Genomic DNA, 17,969 nt, shown 5'->3' on the forward strand with positions numbered 1-17,969 from the left:
GGGGGGGTGTTTTCTCACTGCCTAAGGACTGTATTTGTTTTGTGTTCCAGCTGGATCCCAGGGCTGAGATTTGTGTTGTGTCAAAGCACTGACCTGCTTAGGGTGGTGAATTTTAACTCATGAGCGTTAATATTACAGCTTATATACTATTTATCTCGGGTCTGGTATTACAAATTGGATATCAGAATGCTAAAAGAACTTTCTAGAACTCCCTAGCGCAATTTGAAAATGATTAATATCTATCAATAGCATATTTAGATTGTTCAAGTGTACAGTCTTCTTGTGCGGGATTTGTGCACAGTGCTACGACTATGACCATATTGACCTGGCTTAATTGACTTAAATGACTTGACTGCAGGTTCATACCAGCATGAAACAAAACAAATGACTTCTTTAAGGCGATCAATGTATGCACAGAGCTGTGGTATCATTTGGAAAAGCATCAATAAGTACGTATATTACCCACTGATGTGTACGCCGAGTATAAGCTCATTTGGATGTTTTCTATTATGAAAACTAACTGGCACATAATACTAGCACATGAATTTACAGCTGCAAAAACCTGTGTCTGAAGAAATTAATGGACACCATTGCCTAATTAGAATTCTTGTTGATCCGTGGTAGAAGGTGAAATATAAACAATAGATGATTAATGGGTTAAAACATACAAAACCACCAGCGTTTCCTTGTCTCTCTGATAAATTCATGTGGCCGTTTCTGTTGCTAACGCTCCTTAAGTATGAAATAAAGACAGTTTTCACTATAGGAATCAATTATTTTTCCATTTGTACCGAGCAGTATGAACATATTTTAAGTCACTGAAGTTGTGAAATACGAACTAAAAAAGTCCAGGTCTTTTAAACAGTGTGTTCTATACTCACACACATTTGTGACTGGGAACATTTAGGATGCATTCAGCCAGTATTACACTGTCATATATTGTATAGACATAATTATAAAGACACCAGGCACAATATGAGTTTAATGACAGATTTTAAGCTGGGCTAAGATGCCATTCATTGTGTATGACAGTGTATTGCATGGCAGCGTCTGCCTGCAGAGTAAAGAAATGTGACCATCTATTCAAGGATGGTTGGCTAAGGCAGTCAGATTGATCACAATGGGAGCAATCTCTTCTTTCCCCCAGACACTTGTTTGGGTTCTGTTAGAGAGCAGTGTAAGCTGTTCCAGTCGTCTCTATCAGAACACACTCCTCTAAACCTCTCGCACTTGTAGGCAGCTTGCAGAAGTAAACATACCACATTCAACGCAGAGGAGCCACAGTGTGTAGCTGTGTGTAGCCAGTCACTTTAAGATGTAGCTGCTCTTCTCTAGCACACCCACGCACACACACACAGAGGCGTACACACAAACACACACACAACTTATTACATTGTGCCTCAGTGTGAGAGTAGTTATAGAGGACCCTAATCCATCTTTTACAGCTGATACTGTAGCTGAGCCAGAGGGTTTGGCTTCAAGTCAGTTCATCTACAGACAAAGCTCTGCCTTGACTCTTTGTGTGTGTTTGGGTATTTGTAATTGTGTGTGTGTGTGTGTGTGTGTGTGTGTGTGTGTGTGTGTGTGTGTGTGTGTGTGTGTGTGTATGCGCGTGCATTTGCAAGTGTGTATGTATAGGTCCGTTGGAGTTATTAGCATTTGCAATGATTTGAGCTCAATCATGCTGAATGTAGCCGACAGGATTAAGGTTGTAGCGGCAGATGTCAGCAGCATCCATAACATTGGGCACAAAAGGCAGCACTCTCCTCTTTCTTTACAGAAAATAATTTTCAAAAAGCTAAAAAAAAAAAAAAAGTGACCCCACTGAACGGTGAGTGGGCATTCATGAGGGAAAAAATGCAAAGCAATATTTCAGCCCTTGGAAGAGCGAAAGTTTACTCAGCTCGACATCCTTGAGCTCCGGATATGAATGCAGATCAGAGGAAACACCTGGAGCCACGTGGCGTCGTGGGTTTTGCACTCTGTTATGCATCACAGCACAGAATGATCCCTGAGATACATAAAAACCAGAGCCAGATTTGTACTATGTAGGGCAAGACGAGGAGCACGGATATGGGCATAACTAATATCATTGACGTTTGTGGAGAAAACTGCATCATAATCCTGTGCACATGATAGTAGTATTTGCTTGCAGCTCCTGGGGGCATTCACACTGTCAGTGTTTCTCACCCATTCCTGGTGTAAAAATCACTGTGTATGCCAGCACACTGACCAATCATCGTGTTTGTGCTATTGATTAAAAGTGTGAACATTAGTGTGAACATTCATGTCGTATAACCATAAACAGGAAAGTTGAGAATGCTAGATTCAACTATGTTTATACTGTTTGCCCACATTTTTCAACAACAAATACCATCAACATTGTCTTTTTTACATTCATATGTATATGTATATATCTGTGTATTGGTATTTCATATAGTCCATTTCCCTCATTATGTTATTTCTATTTCATTTTCACTTTTAATTTTTATTTTTCTTGTGATTTTTTTTTGTTCATTGTAATTGTTAGTTATGGCCATGCTATATACAGTGAATACATTTCACAATGTTTCACAAATTATGTCGATGCAGTTATGTCAACATGGAGCTGACTCTTAGAAGAATCCCTACCCAGTATTAGTATGGTGTTCCCAATAAAGTGCCTTGTTAATATGTTGATGATGATTTTTGGTCACGCTGCCGCTGAATATTTTCATGATCAATGAATCTGCTGATTACTTTTTTTATTAATTGTTCACAGTTGTTTAGAGTATTAAAAAGTCAGAAAATAGTGAAAAATTAAAATTTTTCAGCGCCTGAGGAGATTTCCTCAAAATGTTTGTTTTGTCCAACCAACAGTAAAAAAAAAAAAAAAGCCCAAAGGCATACTCTGTAATTTACACAGACAAAAAAAGAGATACACAGCACTCCTTATATTAGAGGAGTAAGATGAACCATTCATGTGTTACTACGAGGTAAACTCAAAAGTAAGGTGAAAAGCTGCAAGTTGATGTTTTTGCTCCTGAGAAGACAGAAAATGACAGTGCTCCATGAGACGTTGATACTACGTGTCAAAAGATCTCAGCTTCCGACCCTACACTCTCTCATCCTATAATCACTGTATAATCATGTTTTAATGGCAGTGCCTTCTCCTTTAAGCCTAAATTGCCAGTCTACACCAAAGCATCCATCTCACCCCATGATAATCAAGAGATCTCTTAGTTTAATGCTGTGCTTATTTACAAACTGAAGCACTTGTTTAGATAAAGGTCATTTCTTGACAGTTATTTATCTATGGCGCCATTACTGTTCTTATCAAAAGAAAATGCAGGGAAATAGATTTCACACACAGATTTCATAAGTGAATAATGAGCACGGTTACATCCTCAAACTAAAGACATTTTTATTTAATTTTACAAATGACTTTCTGAAATGACTCAACACACATGTGTTTATTTGAAAGCATGTAAAGCAAATGCACGCAAAATGAACACGAGTTCTCTTTCAGCTCTGTAAGAAATTACACATTTAAATCCATTCAAGATTTAAATGCACTCAAGTCATGTTTCCTCTATAGAACATCCGAGTGATCTGCATTATTCTGAGAGGATCATCAACTCAAACACAGGCCCCCACTTTTTGACAATGCGTGCGTGCAAGACTATGATGCGATGATACATACAGCTTCACTTACCAGAAGGAGGTGAATTATTCAGGTCACTCTTGCTCCCGCTGTGGTGATGTAATGTGCCGCGCCTACTACAATTCTTGGCACCTTTGGTAAAGTCAGACAAAGCTGTTTACAAATAAGAATGCAACTCAATCACTCACAAGTAATGAGTTATGTCAGGACTGTATTTTTCCATCTGTTGTCATGGATCCAAACAGCACGGTTGAACTTAATTACTTTTGCATGGCATCAGTTCTAAAGGGGAATGTAAATGATACCAAGGAGGATAAGCGTTTACACACCTCGTTGACAAGCAGGAGCTCTAGTGCTGCTTTTCACTCTCTCACGCCATCTTTCTTTAATAGTTTAATAATCGCATTATGTCCTCTCAAGGTACAGTTCAAGCACCCCTGCTAAATTCGTAATGTAATGCATCATAGCAGAGGAAGCCAAGTCTGTGTTTGAGGCCGTCTGGCAAAAGGAGAAGTCTAATGAATAATAAAAGTTACAGAAATGTCTCCGGTGATTCAGGAAGATGTGTTTTGATGGCTGGCTCTCATAGCTTCTTTGGTGTCTTTAAAAATAGTCAGGATGATCTCAGTCAAAGTATTCAGGCGGTTAACCCTCTTATCATCTCGGAATTCCCAAATTACCTGACTGACAAATACAATCATCTGTGGTGGTAATAGTTTTGCGCGTACAAATTGTAAGTCGTCATTAGATGAACACACAGGGCCATAAATATAGACTTTACATAATTGCTGGTAAAACCTAGAAATCAAAGAGTACTGTAAATTTGCTGTTTAACATAATGTTGTAATCCGTTTTCCAAATTGCGCCCCTGAAGGCTGAAGGAATGACAGGCTGAACTCTCTGTACACTGGCCAAAAGATTTCAAATAACACAGTGAAAAATTTGATAACTTTTAATAAAGACATCAGTCAGAATTTGTATATCTATGGTATCACTGAATGTTGAATGGCCCATACAATATGGTTAACAGGAACATGATGCAAATAACAACACAGCTGCATGGAAACCCAGTGATAGCTGGTTATGGCATGGCTTTCACTCCATGGAATATAAGATGTCGATTGTTTCTGCTTTGGCGCCTCTAAACAGAATATATTTATTGATGATGCTCTGTGCCTATATTTAGCAATAAGAAGACAAAAGACTTTGGAAAATACATCAGAAAAAGGTCTTTTGTTCCAGACAGCAAAGAGAATCTCTTTTTGTTTTTCTTTTAGTCCAGTGTGGAAGCAGTTTTTCCAGTAAACCTCTAAATTATGGATCACGAGAAGTGGAAAGGCAAAATGATAAAATGTGTCAGTGGAAGGTTACGTGCAGGGGTTAATAGTACACAATGCAGGTGTCTGGTATTATACCAGGTTAGAAGTGCAAATCTTATGAATATTTAACCTGTATGGACTGCTGGTAAAATTCATCCTTAATCTTCAAGAGCGGAGCTTAAAGTATTATTCTCTTCAAAAACAGAATAGAATTTCCCAGTCTGCCAGTATTTTTTTTTTTATTATTTATTTATTTATTTATTTTTTGCTATTGTGTGCACGTGTACGGGCACACACACACACACACACACACACAAACATACAGAAAGAGAAAGCAGAAAGAAATCTCTGAAGATGAAGAGGAATACATCCCCTTCAGCAGCAACCCCCCCCACCCCTCTCTCTCTCTCCCTGTCTGTGTCCGTCTCCCCTCACCCTTTCTTTCCCCTCTGTTATCTCCAGTCCTTTGAAACAGCACCTGTTACAGACTCGCAGCTTGGGAGCTCCGTCATGATGCAGTGTGCACTCCTGCGTGATACAGTGCCAGCTCCCGGTTTCACGTTCAGCACCGCTGACGTGCAAGGCAAACAAGCCGGGGACATCTTCATCCTCCACGAGCTTAATGACTTCTTGGAGCATTGTAGATTGAGCACACCAGACCAGAACATCGTGTGCCGCATTGCTCTTTGTGCCATGCGCCTATTGAAATATTTTATTTTGCTAGTTAGTTCAGATGACATTTGATAGTGAGACTGTGTAAGTGTGCGTGTTTATCTTGATGAATGAAATGGCTGCAGTCGCCTTGTTTACTGTCTTAGCTGATGAAAATGTAATGATCCCTGCAGCAAAATGGGGACATTGCAGCAGCAATTACACCAGGGTACAGCTCAAGAAAATGCAGTATACTGTAAACACTAGTTACCAGGGCTGCTAAATGTATTCAAGACCCAAAAAATAGTGAAACCTTATAAAAGAAATGGCGACAGTACAAACTTACTTAAGTTTATTCACCATGTATTTACTACTACAGTAAAGAGGCTCATTAGTAAGAACCATAATGAAGCTCTAATTAACTGCAGTTGTGTTTGCATGCACAATATCTGAGACTACAGATGTGTGACTGACAGTCTAGATTTCATTCAAGGTATTATAGAGCTGTATATCACACATCGTACTTTCCATGTCCATAGCAAATGAAATACCTTCATTATTGTGCTGTTTTGTCATCAAAGTAATTAAATCTCCTAAAATTTATGATGCCAATTATTTAACTGCTATGGTCGCATCATAGGAAGAAAAGTTCCTCAGTGACAGCCGTCCCTCTAGCTTTATGTCTTTTTGGCCTCTTCTTGGTTTAGCATTAAAGTTTTCAACAGACACATCCTGGCAGCTGCATATCACTCTTGTATGTAAACAGCACACACATAGTAATGGACATCCATCAAATTCACTCAAGGTATAAATCATGTCCACCCTACTTTCCCTGCTGCACTGCTGCACAGGACAGATAGCAATATGTATGGCTTATGTGATAAAGGATGAAAACTGTCTATTTCAGGCATTTTGGCCTTGATTTGTGTTTTTTTTTTTTTTGTAACCATAGAACAATCTGGCCAGATTGCAGCAAACTCATAGCCTATTCTTCTCTCGTAGCCCATCAATAACAATGAGGGAAGTGTCAGCCACTGATTAGGCTGTGATATTGAGAGTGAAGCAGTGGTATGCCTGTGTGTATGCATGCATGCATGTGGTGGGTGCGATATGTGTATGTGTGTGTTTCTTATTATAAAAGAAATTAGACCACTGGAGATCTACTTTTTTCTTCCCATAAAAAATGGATTTTAGTCAGTCATCCCGACCTTCCCAGTGGTAAAAATTAGGCTGTGGTGGAAAGCAAGCGCAGCTTAAATCAGCTGCATGCCTTCAGCCTCCTCCAGTGCTGTATTTACACACTTGATGAAATAGGTATGTATCATGGACTGCAGCAGGTGCTATATCTCAAAAATGGGCAAATTAAAAATACCTCAGTATTGGCACACCCCACACAGTGAATGGAATTTAAATAATTTATTTCAGTATTTAGCAATTAACATAATGCCATATTGCATCTGTGATTGCCATGCATATGCAAATCTTGATTTTACTATGCATGACTTGTAGGTCAAGTTATGGAAATTAAGGGTAACGCCCAATTCAGTAATACTTAACATCAACTCCACCAGTTGGTGTGCCATATGAAATGTGGCAGTGAGTCAAAAGACTTGGTGCAGTGTAATAAATGTGTCTAGTGAGTGTGGTGAGAACCCCTGCTGCCAAATAATGATTGCCTTTGATAGTGAGACTGAGATTTCGAAGAAGTCAGAGAATTAAGGGAAAACGGATTCAGTCCAACATTAGCTGTGCTTCAGATTATTGGTAGATACTTTCTGCTAACTTAACCTAATCATCATCGTGCATAGATTAGATCAAGTGCCAACATTTTAGTAGCGTGCAGTGTCTCTTCCTCGTTGGTTTACTAGTATTTCTGTGGCATGTGTGTATGCCAGCATAAAAAGTTACTCATTTCATTTTGGCACAAACAACTAACATGTAAAAGCTGGTGGTAGTTAAGTCCTTCAGTTCAGAGCTAGCCAGCTTTAGTTGTACATACAGTATGTCATCCAGATAAATCAAGACATGATGCTAGAGAGCTTTTCACATTGATAGAGTAAGGCTGTGGCTGCACTTAACCTTCTCTTTTTTTAAATGGCATAACCATACTAAAGAACCCATACAGGATGCCAAATGTTCTACTCAGGGATGGAATTTTCAATGCAGCTACATATCCCCATCTGCTTTCAATCAGAAGAATTGCCATCTGTTAATTCATCCAACTGTAGCTCAGGCTATAGGCCACCAATTAAAAAGAAACTATGAAATAGAAATAACATACACACAAAAATATTTTCATACATTATAAATTGTCTATAAAGCTGCATACAATATGCACTACATAATGTATTTTAATAAAAATATTAATCAATTTCTTAGCCTTATTGCAACAGAACACACATGCAAAATGTATTAATTTATTCCAGTGTTACATATACAGCAAAAAGACAAAACAAGGCAGTTATACAATTTAATTTGAATCAAGACTCACCTCTCTAGATGCTTCTGGATGGATGCTCCACTAATCAGAAGGTCGGTGGTTCGATCCTGGGCTCCTCCAGTCTGTGTTTTGAAGTATCCTCAGGCAAGATACTGAACCCCAAATTACCCATGATGGCTGCTCCATCAGAATAATGGTGTGTGAATGTGTGTGCAAATGGGTGAATGTGGCATATATTGCAAAGTGCTTTGAGTGGTCTCTAAGACTAGAAAAGTGCTATAAAAGTGCAGACCATTTAACAGTAACACTCCATTCAATATTTCTGAATGCAGTTTGGTCAAGGTCAAAAATGAACTTTGAACCTCAGCCTCAAAGCTAGCATAGACGAGAAGTCCTTAAAATAATTGTTCGATGTTTTGGGAAATACTTTTTTTCTTTCTTGCTGAGAGTTGAAGGACAAGACTGATACTAAGCTCATGTCTGTACAGTAAAACACTGAAGGAACAGTAACTTTAACTTTTTTGTATTAACTTATCATTTTGAAGTAAATGTTGATTGCACGATGTTATGGCTAGAGAATAATGACACCATCTATGTTTCGATTAGTTAAGCCTCACTCTCACAATGAACTTTTTTTTCTGCAATCAACAATGACATTTCGCAGAAAAATCAATGCTTAATTATCGGCACAGAAGAAGTGCATAGCTATTGGTAGCTTTCCCCAGGTAGCGGAAATGGTGGAGAAACTGTGGAAACTCTACCTGGCAGAAGAAGAGCCCCGTTGTTGGAGAAGGCAAAGAAGGAGAAGAGGGAGAGTGACAGAAACTGAAGTAAAACAAGAGTGAACCTTGGACGGTTGTTCACTCAGTGGAGAGACCCTGTTGGTTGGACTGGGACATAAATTCAACCCTGGACTTATCCTCTGGGACTGATTCATTTTTTTACCATCCATCAATACAATGTGGCAGCCCAGCTGGCTTTGTCCTGGAAGTCCCTATGGCCAGTCTGACCATGTGGGTCCAAAACCAACATTCAGTTGTATTTATTTCTATTAGATCAGTAAGTCACAAACCATGCGTACTTATTAATACAACCAAGTGTTTTATTTTGCCTTCATCAGAGCACCGAGATCAGAGGTTTCTTGTTCATTTGGGATTCTTACAGTTGTCTCTTGTGTTGGACAGTAGCCAGGCAGATAGCGGCAGCCATGTTGCTAACACTACAGCTAGCAGCCAGAAACAAATTATTGCTTGTCTGTTCGATAATCTATACAAAGAACACATTTCCTGGCAGTGACCTTTCTAAAAATGAGCAGCGGTGAAATGTACTATATTCTTCTTTGTGTCAGCGGAAACAACATTGATACCACTTGGAAGCACAAGGAGAGAAAGTTGTCTATTGCCACTTCAAGCTATAGCCAGGGGCTGGTTAGCTTAGCTTAGCATAAACATTATTGTCTAAAGGGAACAAACTTTGCATACAAGCACCGCTAAAGTTCACCAGCTTTACAGGCACATCGTATGTGTGCTGCTATTTCGTGGCTGCAGGGCACAATTTTCCCCTGTTTCCAGTCTTTGTGATGTGAGAGTAAGATTGATCTTTCCATCTATGTCTTCGCAAAAAGCAAAGAGGCGCTTCAGAGTGCTCGAGAAAACAATGTTAACCGCTGTGTCCAAAGTAAAGAATGAACTTTGAACTTAAATTACTCAATTCTCTTTTAAAACCATGACCGTATTAAATTAATTAAAGACCACCATAAGCTGCACGACAGAATTGGTTGTCAACAGATACTGGAAAAAGCGAGTGATTAAGCCCCTTTTCAAATTCTGTATTTCACAATTGATGCTCTTAAAACTATCAATGACAAGAAAAAAGCAAAAGCAAGTTGCAAGCCTGAGTCAGTCTAGACATGAAGTGCTCAACACACCTGGGGCAGTTTTAATTTCCAGTGAGCTATGGTACCTGCCCTGTGCCACATCACTTGTAGCTCACATGCAGTTATTATATAGGACATGTGGAGGTTAATATGGATGGGTGTCGGAAGCTAAATGAAAAGTTTGGTTGACTTGAACACATTCCCATCCCTTCTCTCCTCCTTGAACCTCTTTTCCCTCCCCTTGCACTCAGACTATCCTTTATTTTTCTTCACGCTAATTAACAGGCAGAATGGTAATTAGTCATGAGGCAGTGCTCCCCACCCCTCTGTCATCCTCCAGATTTAGAGGTGTGTTTTCCCTGTGACTGGAACATGTGTTAAAGGCAGCTGGGTAGTCACAGACAGCTCTGGAGCAGTGGGGGAAAACATGCTCCGAGTCTATAGCTGCTGTATATACACACAGTGGCTGCAGGATATAAACAGACACACACATTCAAAAAGGCCTACCTACGTGTTCCAGTCCACACATACACACACATCTGGGCTCACTGTGAGATATTTCCCCCTTTTTGAAATACACAAACACACAAACACACAAATACAGTACAAGCTCTTGTTCTCCCATTTTCCCTCAGTGGAGATACACACCCAAACACTCACTCAAAGCGCGTCATTATCTCATATTGTTTATCATCTATTCAGGCTTTCGACGCCATGTTCACACAAACACATTTACAAAGCATTGTTTGCATCTCATTGAGGGATGGCTGAGCTTGTTTCACAGTGCTACAAAGATGGTAGGAGGGGAGAGATGGAGACATAGACAAACAGAAAGCAAGCCCAGACGTAAACAGATAGCCAGACAGGCTTTCTGCCTTTGGGTTTGTGATTCAGAATACTAACAAGGCGTCTCAGCTCACTCTCAGGGATAAAAGGTGTGAGGTAGGGCAGAGGCAAGTGATGCGAGCGGAGGAATGATTTACCCTTGAAATCTGACTGGTTGCCTTGGGTGCCGCCCTGGATTTTACGATACATCATTGGCTGTTTGACTGAGATTGGCACGCTGACAAAAAAAAAAAGAAGAAGATTTGGCAGTGCATGTGTTTTGTATTTAATCAAGGATTCAGTTTTCAGCTGAATAGAACAAAGGGATGCCCAAAGTTTATATCAGTACCAAGAACATTAGCGAAAGCTAAAGGCTCCTGTTTCCTTTGATATACAACGTTTCTTACAAAAAGTTCATGCAAATATTCAATTTTAACATCAGATGTAAGATGGATGTGTGTGTCGATACTCCACCCCTCCCCAACTGTGGCGCTGACTTAACTTCTCCCCATACAAAAGCAGTTTTCATTTGGTAATTAATCTGATATCTTTGCATTAGTCATTTGGACTGGTGCTTTACGCATCATATGGCATGTTCTTTTGCATATTCCATTTCACTGTAAAATGTCCACTCTGATTTAATGGTCTGTCTCTATGGTGATTAACGATAACTTTTAAACGGATATTCTGTTTCAGATTTTCATCGATGCATGTTTTTCAGGTCACTTTAATCATGTTGACGTTCGCCTATGTTGTCCCTAAAATGCATATTGAGTGCATTACGAACAGTGACCATACAAATCCAATTGATGCTTAAAATTCTTATTACACTAGATACTCTGTTATGCATATAATTAATTATCCTATGCCTGGCTCACAAATGCACAGTGGTCAAGACTTGGGCAATATATGAATGAATACTTTTTAAAATGGAGCATTATTATGGAGCATTATCATCTGACATATGATAACATTGTAAGATTTTGTGATCTTTTGTGATCTGTTATGTCATCATATCCGCACAATTGTTTCCCCAAAATATCTCCAGGAAGCATCAGTAATCAACCCCAGCAGAATTACTGTATAGCTATAGCTCTGTGTGCTGCTCTGAAGGACGACATAACACAGCATAATCGGGCGTGTGTGTGTGTGTGTGTGTGTGTGTGTATGTGCATTTAAGAGAGGATGAGAGACTTCAGAGAATGCCAGGGTGTTTGAATTAGTCATTCTTTTCAATTTGATTAAGGGGTAGACATCTGTAGGAGAGACGGTGACAGTAGAAAATCAAGTTCTTTATCCCCTCCTTTGCCTGAGCGGAGAACTATAGAGGTTTTGTGTGTTTTGCTTATTACTTTGGAAATGAAATGACACAAAGAGTTTGGGGTTGAAGATTTAGAGGGCTTAATTCAAGGATATTTTTCATACATCGGTTGAAGAGTAATGAGTCCCCCCTATTTAAAGGTGCTGTTAGAGAGATTTTTACTGCCACATAATACAGAATGACCGTTTCAACGATCACGCCCTGCAGCTTGACAGGGCTGCTGATCACTATGAATGGAACTCAGTTTTGAAAAGCTTTCCACATTCACTGTCTAGCACACCCATCACTTTTACATCTTTATTCAACATTTTCCTAAAGTGGCTGTAATGAGTTCTTTTGTAAAAACAATAACAAAAATCAGCTAATACACCTTCAAATCTTCATCAAGACATAACCCACTGAATGGTTTTTGAATCTTTTGCTATGAGGTGCTCTGCGTAAGTGAAAATGGATCCAGGCCAAAAATTGCACTGCGTCACCATGGCACCAAGGCACAACCTCACCTTTTGCTACTCCACCCACCTTGGCAGGAGCAGGTTCCTAAACAGGCTCAAACTGGAAAGCAAAAAAAACCAAAAAAACAGACACCCTTAGAAAATGGTGATGTGGCTGCATTAGCACTATCATCAGCTTTGAACCAGCATGAAATTAGATATTGAGATATTTTCTATTTGTTTTCATCACTTGTGCGTTTCCATTCTGCATCACAGAGTAAACAGAAGAGATAACAAAATGCACATATTGAACTGAGACGCACTGAACAAATGGAGCTGAAACTACAGCTTGAGGTGTCAAGAAAAAAAAAAAAGATGACAATCTATCACAGTTTTCACTCTGGTCCCAACCCTAACCAGACACTTGTGATCTCAACTGCTGCTCCGTTTGTTTTTACATAGCTCACTTGTTGTCGGCGCTGTTGTTCCGTCTTCATTTATCAGGTCAAGCCGAGCTGAGTAAGACTGAATGGTCCACTTCCTGCCTGCCACTCACCAAGTGCGTTATACTGTATGTAGGATCTGTGACGCAGGTGGAAATATGGTGGACAGATATTGACGGACAACTTGCGAGTGCAAATCCCCCCCAGTTCACCAACAATATGTCACTGACTGATGGAATAAAGAAAATATGGACAATTCTGACACATCGCTCACTCATGTACAAGTTTATGTTGAAACAGACACATCAAAGCAAATCCCCCCAATTGTCTCCCCTAAGCCATGAAAGAGCAGAGGGATGGATCAGCCCACTGAATGTGCTCACAGTATGGCCACTATTGAAGACAGGAATGAAAAATGCTTAAGTCCTCTTTGAGAAAAAAACAAAACAATTGAGGATTGTGCCAAACTAGGGCTGAGTCCTGAGGAACAGCTCCAGACTTTCTATTTTTGTCCCTTATTTTATGTTGACTTCAAGCTTTTGTAACTTTTTATTTTGTTTTTTTAATTTTGAAAGCACAATTTGTTTTTTCTGTTATTCTTTCAAATAATCCGCAAAGGATTGGGAAATGAAATCCCTAATTAACAGGAATTATAGATGCATCATAATGTATTACAACCAAGCAGAGTCCTTGTATATTAAAGGATATTTCTAAAATATTGCAACATAGACAGCCCCGACTTTAAATGTCATAATTTCATTGGATATATTTATGACAGTTGCTGAGGGATCTGCAGGCATCAACAGTGGAGGGATATTTATTTGGTGATGAAGGCAAATATCTGGACTCTGCCAGGACTTTGTTTATATGAGTGTTCCAACTGTGGCAGCTTCCCTTCCGCTGTACATCTTGCGTCGTCTGCATCACGCCAAGCACTCTCCATCCCAGTACCCCATTCTTCCACTGGGACCTGGCATTCCTGTCAGTCATGTGCTATCAGTGAGACTGCAGGCGCTGCTTAGGCCTGCCCAACTATCCTCCCCTTCCTCTCTTTCCTCTCACCCCACCCCTCTCGACAGTTTCTGTGTATCTCCCTCCACCACCTCAGTCCTCAGTGAGCACTCTACATTTTTTTTTTTTTTACCGTCCATTTACTTCTCTGTCTAGGTTTCCTGTTCTTAACTTTCCTTATCTGAAAGTCTCTTCAGCTGATAGTTCATGTTGTACTTCAGTTCTTTTTGCTTGGTTTGTCAACTTCTAATCTCAAATCTTTCTCTTTTTCTCTCTCTCTCTCTCTCTCTCTCTCAGGTGTAAGGAGGGCTACCATGGCCTGCGCTGTGACCAGTTTGTACCCAAGACAGATGCTATCTTGTCAGACCCAAGTACGCCTTCTTTTCTGTTTTTTTTTTTATCCTACACTATTGTTGTATTGATCTGCAACATGAAAACAAATCCATACCAAGTACATGCTACATGGCCTTGAGCGAATCTCTGACTGTACTGTATCAGTAAGATAAATATTAATCCAGTGAGATCAGCCTCTGATTAACTCTTGCAGCACATAACACTGCGCAAGAACTATTTTCTAATGAAGAGAAATCCAAATAGTCATTAGGGTTTTTTTTTTTGTTTTTTGTACAATTTTAGTACATATATGGTTGTGTTTCTCATTCCTTGTGTACAATAAAAAGCAGTTTTACCTGCAGTAAGTCCAAGGAACATAAAGGTGCCTTAAGGAAACAAAACATTCTAGCACTCTTAGCAGAGCGAGCGGAGCCGCTAGATTAAAGGCTTTTATTTAGTCAGGCATATTGGTTAAAACACCATCCGGTAAATAAATAAAAAGTGTCTCTACACTCGCGGACATACTGACTTGCAAACTGCCTGAGATGAAAGGTTTTTATCAGGTCTATTCAAATGCTTACATACAGTAGTTCTACTTGTGCTTCGATGTAAAAGTAAAAAAAAACCCAAAAAAACAACTGATTTCTACAACCTACAATTAGAACAGAGAGCTATTCTACATTGTTACAGTACATACTGTAAGAAGTAATGTTATAACATGTTACTGTGTTTAATTCATGGGAATATAGATGTTTTCAGTTGCTGCATTATCTACTTTAGGCTTAATATTATATATATATATATATATATATATATATGTCCATTTTTTTCACAACAAGTGACCATACACCAATACAGTGTTGTGACAATGTGGAGCCTCTGAATATGAGCAATTATGAGGACAATAAGAAACATTATTTATTTACTAGACACAGTCAAAATGAAAATCATGATACTGTGTTTCTTTATTCGCCGCCACACAGCCGGAGCTACAGTGCAGATATTAGAATTAAACCCCGCACATAAACCCTCCTGTATCTTTTATTATGGTCTTTAATCTTGCTTTGCTTTAGTCTAGCTAAAAGGAAGGAAAGTCTTCAGTTTCGTACTGTTCATGAAAAATTCCCCTAAAGTCTTTGAATCCCCATGACAGCTGTGTAGTGTAGTTAAAAAATAAAGCAAAAGTCAGAGGTACAAGGAAGAGAAATTGGAGGCCCCGAGCCTTTCCCGTGAGACTGCGGCTTTACCAATTCACACTGTTTTATGGAGTGACTTGGCTCCTCTGCACCAAGAGTCAGAGAGAAAACTTAACTCCTATTGCCTTCTGTTTGATGCCACCAGGCCCACTGAGAGTCCATTAATGGGGTCACAAGCCAGTGTCAGGAAGCATGTTTCATGCTCCCTCATGGCGCCCGGTTTTCACGATGGGATTTATTTTATCTTCTACAGGCAGACATCAATTTTCCTGTGTGCCCAGATCAGGAGATTTTTATGGTGTTCTTTGAGATTAGCTGCATCTTATTGTGTTTTGCACCTAAAATGGACATTCAAGGAAAAAAATAGATGACAGCACAGGAGGAGTGAGAAGGTTAAATATAAAGACAGTTTGTTTAATATGTTATTTTAAACGTTATACATTTTTAAAACTCTGCAGTAAAATATACTATACATTTCTTATTATTATTCTATTCATATCACTATGAATTTCAAAAGGACTGAGGCATAGGATTAAACATACCTTCCAGAGGGCTACAACTGTGTTTCAGGGACATGCATGTTTAACAGTAGCTGAAGGTAATCCTGTGAAGCAGTTTGATGAGCATATTGGAAAACACACTCAGAATCTCAGACAGCAGCATTAACTCCTAAGGTAAAAAGCTTTATATGCACTGTGGCTGCTCCTATACTGTAATACTGCTGTAGTACTGTTTGAGGTGATGACTCCCAGTGATTTTTCATCTTGTGGCCCCTTAAAACAACAGTTTTATCTATGAACTCACAGATTTAATATATCTACGAGGTGGGAACAATGAGTCTAACATTATTTCTTCCTTCTCAAATTGATTTATTTCATCATTTCAAGAGACCTGTTGAGGTAATATTATTAATTAATATGCATAGAAAAGCATAGATTACAGCAAGGGAAAAATACTGTATTTTGTGTTGGAGAGATATTTGTTTTATTATAATTTATGTATCAAATGAAAGAAGATGAAAGAAAAAAAATCAATGTTGTTGAATATTTGAATCTTCCCTCCGCGTAAACATACAAAATGTGGATGTATTTAGATTCCATTCAGAGAGACATTTCCATGTGTCGCAGATGGTACTGAATGTACACATGTACACAATGTTTCAGTAGAAAGAGAGAGAGAGTGTTTACTGTTGGTGGAAAACCTACTTAGATGCTACAGAAAGAAGGTGGGTGAGTGTTACATGTCACATGTGCAGGGCTGAATGCAAGACACCGCCCATCACAGATGTTACATTGAAGTGGGCTCGTTTCCAGAGGGCTCTATAGTGAGGAGCCAAGAGTCATCTCCATCCGCCCATGGTGTGTACACTTTGTACTCCACATATCCATATGCAGTATATAAACAACCTGCATATGATATCATCTAAACTGCAGCTTGCCAGACCTGTCATGAATATAAAAATCTCATGGAAAGCAAAGATAGACCCTCTTCTATTATTGTTATATAAGCTTTTGCTTTCATCTAACAGAAGGATTTGGGAGCTTAAAGGCCAGACACCAAGTTTGTGTAGAGGCCCCGCTTTTCACTTTTGTTGTGTTAAAAGTTCAGTTCGTTCTTTCGCCTTGTTTTCGTTCTTAAATTCTGTTGTATTGTCTTCTTTATGTGCTCCTGAACCACCTTGAAGTATGACTAACTGGTTCTGTTAGCACAAAAGTATATAATGGTTATGTATTCTAAATGTCATTTATACAACTTATTACTGTAAGTGATAAGTCGGTCCATAAAATAGATGGATAGATCCAAAATAGATGGATCACTATATGTAAAACCCATGAAATACCTATAACAAAAAAGTATTATAAAATCATTATTATAGATTCGCCAAATCATGTTTAAGAATTTTTTAGGAGTAAATTTGGTGCCATGACCTCATCACCAACCTCTTTTAGAGGACAAAAATAAAGTATTGACAATTGTAATACAAAAACTGTATCCAAATTGTCTTGTATCCCCACTCCACGCAAGCACCTGCTCTCCACCGAAAGCTGTGTTGTGGCCACAATTGTTGAACCACCATAAGAGATAAGTGTACCCTGGAAGATTTGAGAGAGGAATGAAGCCTATTTTGATCTCTGTTGATACAGAGTAATCTAAAATTTACCCAGATTACCAAGGGTTTTTAGGATTATCCTGCTTTCAAAAGCCAAGTCATGTAATAACACACACACATACATGCACAGACTAACAGCAACTACAATTGGGACGAGCTGCTGTGAAATTCAATTGATTGTGTGTATGTATGTGTGTGTGTGTGTGTGTGTGTGTGTGTGTGTGTGTGTGTTTGTTTTCTAATTCATGTTTGCATGCAGAGTTTAATTTTACATTTTCACTCATTGACGTGGCAGCATGAGACGCAAATTTACTGCCTGTGGTGAGAAAAGTTTCATCTAGCACGCACGCTTTTCTCCTTTTACCTA

At 39.1% G+C, this 17,969-nt stretch overlaps 1 protein-coding gene across 1 annotated transcript in view; it reads left to right on the forward strand.

The window, feature by feature from the left end:
• nrg3b (neuregulin 3b) overlaps positions 1 to 17,969 on the forward strand; it is a 180,170-nt gene that overhangs the window by 137,202 nt on the left and 24,999 nt on the right. The window contains exon 3 of the mRNA XM_023426027.2: positions 14,261 to 14,334. Within this exon, the coding sequence (XP_023281795.1) occupies positions 14,261 to 14,334 (74 nt within the window). The remainder of the gene's footprint in view (positions 1 to 14,260; positions 14,335 to 17,969) is intronic.

This window comes from Seriola lalandi, unplaced genomic scaffold (genome assembly GCF_002814215.2).
Source record: "Seriola lalandi dorsalis isolate HSWRI2012SDOR001 ecotype SW California unplaced genomic scaffold, Sedor1 jcf7180002054801, whole genome shotgun sequence".
Classification (NCBI taxonomy): domain Eukaryota; kingdom Metazoa; phylum Chordata; class Actinopteri; order Carangiformes; family Carangidae; genus Seriola; species Seriola lalandi.